The following is an 8,398-nucleotide window of genomic DNA, read 5'->3' as shown; positions in this document are numbered from 1 at the left end:
TGTGGAATAGAATTTTGCTTACAGCTCGCTTAACTTGTTCTATGGCAATCCACCTAAAAGCATTTCACTTTGTGGACCGATCCTCAGTGCAGTTTTTTTCCATTATCAACCTTTGAGGGTAGCCATGATTTTGAAGCTGGCTTTGAGGAAACAACGGTTGAGGATGAAGCGGTGACTACGAGACTTCTATAATAAATATAAACCTAAAATGGTGCAGTCAGTAATTTGGCAGCATCTGTGGAGAGGCAGAAGTTAACGCTTCAGGTCGCTGACTTACAATCAGAACTACAGAGGTGCTGTCAGACTAGATGAGCATTTCCAGCCGTGTTTTGTTTTTAATTTAAACGTCAGGTTTCTGGCTGTCTCAGTACCTGTGTGTGTAACTATACATAATTATATTTTGTTGCTGTCCAGGGTCATTCCAGTCATTGGGGATCGAACTGCGCAAATGGTCGCTCACCTCCGGGCCCAAACGCGCTACCACGGCAACCTACCGTCGCGTTGTGACGTACCGTCGACGCCTGATTACACGTCATTTCCGCCCGGCCCGGCCAGAAAGGGAAGGGAAGATGGCGGCGCATTGTGAGGTGAGGGCGGTGCGGTGTCTCTGAGTCCCGCCTGGAGCAGGGTTTTAAAACAAAACCTTGTGTGTTCAGAGCGAGCGGCAGGAGGGAGCAGTGGTGTTGAGTTCTGATGACGAGTAACTGGACCCCGATACATTAACTCTGCTCTCACTCCACCGATTCTGCCAGACCTGCTGAGTTTCTCCAGCATTCTATCTCTGTTTGTTTCTGATCTCCCCCCATCCGCATGTCTTTCTGAGTCTGGAGCAATGGGGATGACCGATAAAGGCAGTGATCCTCAGGTCTAATAAATACATTAATATTTACAAAAACAGGCTCCTCATGGTGAGGGAATACTGATTTCCAGAATGTCTCAGGAGAAAAAAACTCCAATCAATATTAAAATTAATTAAAATATCTCGGCTGATATTGGGTAAAAAAGCAAATTTTGTTCGAATGACTGAATTACCGATTGTTTTAAACAGGTGGCTGGATCGATCAGCTGTTTCCTGCAGGTCTCGAACATGGACATAAGGCTTGAATGTTTGATAATGGGATGAACTTTGCTGACTTTAATGGTTCTCCACTGACCTGCATCAACAGATTGCACTTGTATAGTACCTCAAACAATGTAGATTTGAGTGCCAGCTATGTAGTCTCAGGATAAACGGTTAGTCACCTTGCCTGAGTTGAAGAGAAACTTCTTCACGCAGAGGGTTGTAAATCCTTGGAATTTTGTACCTGGGAGGGCTGTAGTTGTTCACATTAAGTATATTCAAGGCTGAAATTTGTAGCTTTTTGCTTTCTTAAGGGAATAAATGAAACTGGGACTGACTAGAAATTAGACTTGCCATGATCTTTTATGCAGAGTCGAGGATAAATACGGCCTAGTCCTGCTTCCTTTTTTGTCTTGTAACTCTGGATTCACCCCTGAAGTTATGACAGACCTCATAGCTGCATACTATGTTCTTTTCTAACTTTTTCTGCAAACTTCTGTTCGTTGCACTGGCCTGTAGAATTCTGACATTTCTTTCCCAGGTCGGTAGCTGGGTTCTATAACTACTGCCTTTCAGTCAACACAATGAACTTACTTTCTACTCCAAGTTTTTCTCTGCATCAGACTGCATTTGGAAGCTGTCTTATTTTAGAAATAAGTTTGAATTTTTGCCTGAATTTAGCTTTTTTAATATTTATAGGTTCAGGACATTCCTTGCAGCAGTGGAGAGCCTGCAATTTCAGCAGCAGCGAAGCGGGAGGAAAGACTGAAGAGATTCAGAGATCTGCATCTTAAGCGGGTGAGAAATGACTAGCTGTGTTATTTAACAAATTGTTTGCATCGCTGAGTGAGCTGGTCTTTCATTCATGGAAAAAGTGACCAGTAGCTATTAAATGTAGTAAATCAATGCAAGTCAATCGTTAAGAGAAATATGAATGAATTCAATTATATATAAAATTTCTGTTCTTATTGTGAAGTAAGTCATATTGGGACCATTTACCCATAATGTTAACTTGTTAAAGTACTACTTAATTGACCATTGTCGTATTGTCTGTGCATAGTTCCTGATTTACATTTAACACAAGTAATGTAGATCACTTGGTTGTAGTAGGAGATATTCCTCAATCTGCTCTGCAGCAGGTTTTTTTTTTAAGTTGGGAACGCTGTAATTCACATGATTTGGGATCCTATTGATTAGATGATCACAGGTCTAAAATCTTTGCTCCCTGGGCCTGATGGATTGCATCCTTGGGTTTTAACATAGCTACAGAAATAGTGGATGCATTGGTAGTCACAGAGGATTGCAAAACTGCAGTGTAACACCTTTATTCAAAAAGGGAGGGAGACAAACAATAGGTAACTTTAGGTCAGTTAGCTTAACATCTGTCATTGGGAAACTGTTAAGAGTCTATTATAAAGAGTGTGATATCATGGCATTTTGAAATCGTAATATAAATAAGCAGAGTCAACTTGACTTCGGAAGGGAAAGTCATGCCGGACAAAGTTATTGCAGTTCTTTGAGGAGTTGACAAAGAGGATAGATAAAGGGGAACCAGTTGATTAATATATTGAGATTTCCAAAAGACATTCGATAGGGTACTGCACATAAGCCTGCATAACAAGATAAGAACCCACATATTGGGGGATTAGTACATTAACATGGATCAGAGGCTCTTATGACGCAGCAATAATGTCCTTGCCTCTGAGTTAGAAGGTCCAGGTTCAAGTTGCACATGCTCCAGACATCTGAACAGTGATTAGAAATATTTATTAGCATTGATATTTTTAGAGGATTGGCTAACTAATAGGAGACAGTAAATTGGGGTAAAGAGAGCATTTTCAGGATGGATACCTGTAACTAGTGGACTGCCACAGTGATCACTGCTGGGGTCACAATTATTTACAACATATATTTATGACTTGATGGTAGAAAGTGAATGGACTTTTGCCAATTTTGCACATCACACAAAAATAAGTGGGAAGCTTAAGTTGTGAGGAAGATGGAGTCTACAGGGATATACAGGCAGTTTATATGAGTGGGCAAAAAAAGATGGATGGAATATAATCATAGAATCCCTACAGTGTGGAAACAGGCCCTTCGACCCAGCAAGTCTACATCAACCTTTGGAGCATCCCACACAGACCCATCCCCTTATAACCCACCTAAGCTACGTATTCCTGAACACTATGGACAATTCAGCACGGCCAGTCCACCTAACCTGCACATCTTTGGACTGTGGGAGGAAACCGGAGTACCCGGAGGAAACCCACGCAGACGCAGGGAGAACGTGCAAACTCCACACAGACAGACTCAGAAAATGTGGGATTATGCAAGAAGAAAAGAAGAGGTGAATATTATTTAAGTGGGGAAAGACATCATAAACCTGCAGCATGGAGCAACCCAAGTTCAACAGGTAATATGGAAAGCAAGTGGGGGGGACTGTTGGCCTTTATTTCGAAGGGAATGGAGTATAAAGTAGAGCGATCTTCCTAAAACAATACAAGGGACTAGTCAAGTTACACCTGAAATACTGTGAGCAATATTTGCCCCCTTATCTAAGGAAAGATAGTGGCGTTGGAGGCAGTCCAGAGAAAGTTCACTAGGTTGATTCTGGGTATGGAGGGATTTTTTTATGTGGAAGGCTTGAATAAGTTGGACTTTTACACACTGGAGTTTAGAAAAATGAGAGGAACCTTTTTGAAACATATTAGATTCTTAGGGACTTGACAGGGTAGAGGTAGATGTTTTTGCCCCTTGTGGGAGAGTCTAGGACCAGAGGGCCATAACCTCAGTGTAAACAAACGCCAATTCAAGAAGCAATGAGGGAGACTATTGTTTTCCCTCTGAGGCTTGTGAATCTGTGAAATTCTTTATAACAGTTGTGGTGGCTGGGTCATTAATTATATTCAAGGCTGAGATGGACAGATTTTCAATCAGTAAGGGAATCATGGCTTATGGGAAAGAGGAGTTGAGGATTATCATATGAACTGTGATCTCGTTCAGTGGCAGAGCTGATTTAATGGGCTGAATGGCCTCATTCAGCTCCTACATCTTGTGGTCTTATATTTGATCTGTAGACTCTACCATATGTGATAGAGTTGGTGCTTGGAGTCTCTGATAGCTTACTTGGGGCTGGGAGGTTTATGTGTTCTTTGCCTTTCATGTTGGCTCTGTAGGTTCCTGCCAAAGTTGCTAACTGGGCTTGTTCTTTCTTGATCATGAATGTTCTTCACTCTAGTTGGTCACAAACCAGGGTCTCCCATGTCAATGGAGCTGTTTGATCTCTTACGAAATGCTTTGAGGATATTCCCAAAGCATTTTTGTTGTCCTTCTGGTAACCTCTTGCTGCAACGAAGTTTTACATTGCTGTGACTGCTACCTCCTTTCTGAGTGTGAATTTGGAAGGTTATTGTGTTAAAACAGTGCACACGTTCTTTTTAAGAATTCTTGAATTTTGGACCCACGCTGTAAAAGTCATTGTTACTTTATTCACAGAATGAATCTCGGAAATTGAATCATCAGGCTGTGGCAGAGGAGGACAGAATCCTGAAACTACCAGCTAACTGGGAGTCTAAAAAAGCACGATTGGAGTGGGAGCTAAAAGTGGAAGAGAAAAAAAAAGTATCCACATATTTTATCTCTTATTGAATATCTGAACTGTGTGTCCTTTGGAGCAATCCACAAATTGGAGGCTAAGGACGAAGATTATTTTAAATTTTAAAAAAAGTTTCCGTTGAACTTGTGATATAAAGCATCGCACCACCTGCAAAAATATTGTTTGAATTCTAGCTTTAAACTATGAAATTTGTACCATCTTCAGTTTACCAGTCACTTAACCTTAAGTATTCCTTGGAAGTTTAAGATTATGAAGTATATCAGCATTTCACATTATTAGCTACTTAAATTGCAAGTAAATGACAACACTCGAGAATAACACAGAGCTTTTTGTTAAGATAGCTTTCACATTTGCCTATATAGCAATCACTAGTCCAAAGAAGTCTATTTTGTATGGAAATTTGGTCCCATTCCTCAGGAAATATAATATGGCACCCTGTAAATGCAAGTCTCTTATTTCTAACATGGAAATTACATGAAAATACAAATTGTATGTTGGTGGGGCAGGAATTGGATTGTTATTACCCTATGTATTTAATCAGCTCACCAAATGTTATATCTTTTGATTATCCCATTATGATGTGAGCTGGAATAGGAAACTTGGAAGTAATCAAATAATGAAGTGCAGTTGGGTACTTAATCTTCTAAAGGTCTCTTTTGACAGTATAAGCCATCAGGATGTTTATACTAGAAATGAGTACCACAGTTGCATGTATCCACTGAAACACAGCAGTAAATCTAGTTTTAAGAATGCCACCTTGTACCCTGTTTACAATCTTTTTGGCAGGTACGATTGTATTGACTGTATAAAATTAGAATCTTAAAATTGATTTCCACAGAGGGAGGTCATTTGGGCTGCCATTATTTTCATAACAAAGAACAGTAAATACATTGTTAACACTTGTGTAAAACTCAATGTTTCTTGCCCTTATGAGTTTATTGGAACATTTTTCTTTGGTCCTTGACAAACTAAAAAGTGTCTCAGCATGAAATGATAAAATATAATGGTTCTAGAGCAGTGATTTCCATCTCTATTTCCTGCTTAACCTTCTAGGAGTGTCTGGAGAAGGGAGAAGACTATGAACGAGTTAAGCTATTGGAAATAAGTGCTGATGATGCAGAGCGATGGGAAAGGAAGAAAAAAAAGAAAAATTCAGATCCAGGATTTTCAGGTACTTGACTTTAATGACCATTCACTGCTTGAAATACTGCTATTTATCCATTAGTAACACTTGAAAAATGTATTGAATTTATCCAAACTTGTATGCTGTGATTTTCCTGCAGTTGTTTGATGAACACTTGGTACTATAGCTGCATGTTCTTGCCCATGTTTTCTAGACAGCATGCTCCAAAGGATCAGACTGGAAAGACATTGTAATAGCTCACGATAAATTTGTGATTCTTACCATCTATTACTACTTTAAAAAAAAATCAGTACACTGAGTGCAGGAAGATTATTTTTTTAAATTCTCCCACTATTTGTTGTTGCCTCCTAAAAACCTTGACACTTTGCTGGTGTATGGTCTTGTGGCTATTCTCTGGTACCCCATTATAGTGGTTATTATTCATATGTGAACTTTAACAGAGTATTTTCAGAGCCTGCCTCTGCCTGTGCCCCAGTGCACAAATGTGTCTGCATCAAATAGGTGCCACTGGACAATAATTTGAAAGAGAAATTCTGCCTAGCTTTTTGCTCCCTCTATTGTCATTTCCTTTGAGATGTTGAAGGTAATGGTAACAGCCCTATTAATACACTGATTGAGATCGGCTAACCCAACACAAATTATAAACCTGGGTTTGTATGGTTCAACCACTTTAGAGAGAGTATTTTGAGCGTCTTAACTATTAATTTTTCTGCTGAAGTTCAGTGTAAGAATAGAAAGGGTTGTTTCTATAAAATACCTGATTTGCTGTCTGTATTGGATTCATTATGTTACTGAAAATTCTGCAAGCATCATTCAGTGGCTAAAAGCACGAGCAGCAAAGCTGTTCTTAGTCCTCTGACTTTACTACTTCATAAACAGCTGCTATGATCTGTGTGAAGATCTGCAGGGTAAGTTCAACAGCAACAATTTGTATTTACATAGCATCTTGAATAAAATGTGTTTCACAGATGCATCATAAAATAAAGTACCGCACTAACCAAAATATGACCAAATTAAATGAGGACACATGTAATGGTAATAATTAATTAATAATTGGCTGTGAATTGGATATTATAAGTAATTAGTGGATTAGAGTTTTGTGATGTGAGAGGTAGAATGAAATTCTGACTAGAAAACGGTATAGACACGTGGTCTCTGTCTAACCAAACTTTTAACTATTTAATCTGCTGTCTGAAATGGTTTAGCAGACAACTTATTCAAGAGCTATTCAGGACCATCTCAGCCCGTGAGCCCATGACTTGGAGACATGTAATTTATTACCAAATGTGCCAATACCGCCTTAAATAACAAACTCTCAAGAAAATGTTGAGCTTGTACAAGACATTAATGAAGCCTCTTCTGAAGTATTGTGCGAAGTTCTGGTCGCCCTTTTGTAGGAAGGATATTAAGCTGGAGGGGGTTCAGAAGAGATTTACCAGCATGTTGCCACATGTGAAGGTTTGAGGTTGAGAGGTGACCTTCTGGAGGTTTATTAAATCGTGAGGGGTATAGATAGGGTTAATGGGAGGTATCTTTTACCTAGGATTCGAATATCAAGACGAGAGGGCATATTTTTAAGGTGAGAGGACAGAGATTTAAAACAGACATGAGGGACGAATTTTTTACACCAAGGATGTATCGCATGTGGAATGAACTTCCTGAGGAAATGCTGGATGTGGGCACAGTTACAACGTTTAAAAGGCATTTAGGTAAGTACAAGAATAGGAAAGGTTTGGAGGGATATAGGCCAGGAGCAGGCAGGTGGGACTAGTTTAGTTTGAGATTATGTTCGGCATACACTGGTTGGACCAAAGGGTCTGTTTCCATGATAGTAGAAACTGCAGATGCAGGACAATCTGAGATAACAAGGTGTAGAGCTGGATGAACACAGCAGGCCAAGCAGCATCAGAGGAGCAGGAAGGCTGACATTTCGGGCCTAGACCCTTCTTCAGAAATGGGAGAGGGGAAGGGGGTTCTGAAATAAATAGGGAGAGAGGGGGAGGCAGATAGAAGATGGATAAAGGAGAAGATAGGTGGAGAGGAGACAGACAGGTCAAAGAGGCGGGGATGGAGCCAGTAAAGGTGAGTGTAGGTGGGGAGTTAGGGAGGGGATAGGTCAGTCCAGGGAGGATGGACAGGTCAAGGGGGCAGGATGAGGCTAGTAGGTAGGAGATGGGGGTGGGGCTTGAGGTGGGAGGAGGGGATAGGTGGGAGGAAGGACAGGTTAGGGAGGCGGGGACAAGCTGGGCTGGTTTTGGGATGCGGTAGGAGGAGGGGAGATTTTGAAGCTTGTGAAGTCCACATTGATACTATTGGGCTGCAGGGTTCCCAAGCGGAATATGAGATGCTGTTCCTGCAACCTTAGGGTGGCACTGCAGGAGGCCCAGGATGGACATGTCGTCTGAGGAATGGGAGGGGGAGTTGAAATGGTTCACGACTGGGAGGTGCAGCTGTTTAGTGCGAACCGAGCGTAGGTGTTCCGCAAAGTGGTCCCCCCGATGTAGAGGAGGCCACAACGGGAACAGCGGATCCAGTATACCACATTAGCAGATGTGCAGGTGAACATCTGCTTGATGTG

The 8,398-nt window shown here is 40.9% G+C and overlaps 1 protein-coding gene across 1 annotated transcript in view; it reads left to right on the top strand.

Annotated features, from left to right (window-relative positions):
- The first annotated feature begins 489 nt into the window (after window positions 1–489).
- The window catches only part of syf2 (SYF2 pre-mRNA-splicing factor), a 15,004-nt gene continuing 7,095 nt past the window's right edge, over window positions 490–8,398 (top strand). Inside the window, exons 1-4 of the mRNA XM_020518672.2 lie at window positions 490–587; window positions 1,760–1,858; window positions 4,556–4,681; window positions 5,730–5,847. Coding sequence (XP_020374261.1) covers window positions 570–587; window positions 1,760–1,858; window positions 4,556–4,681; window positions 5,730–5,847 — 361 coding nt within the window. The 5' untranslated portion in view covers window positions 490–569. The remainder of the gene's footprint in view (window positions 588–1,759; window positions 1,859–4,555; window positions 4,682–5,729; window positions 5,848–8,398) is intronic.

This window comes from Rhincodon typus, chromosome 27, assembly GCF_021869965.1.
Source record: "Rhincodon typus isolate 14 chromosome 27, sRhiTyp1.1, whole genome shotgun sequence".
Lineage (NCBI taxonomy): Eukaryota > Metazoa > Chordata > Chondrichthyes > Orectolobiformes > Rhincodontidae > Rhincodon > Rhincodon typus.
This window is presented reverse-complemented; position numbering and strand designations above follow the sequence as displayed.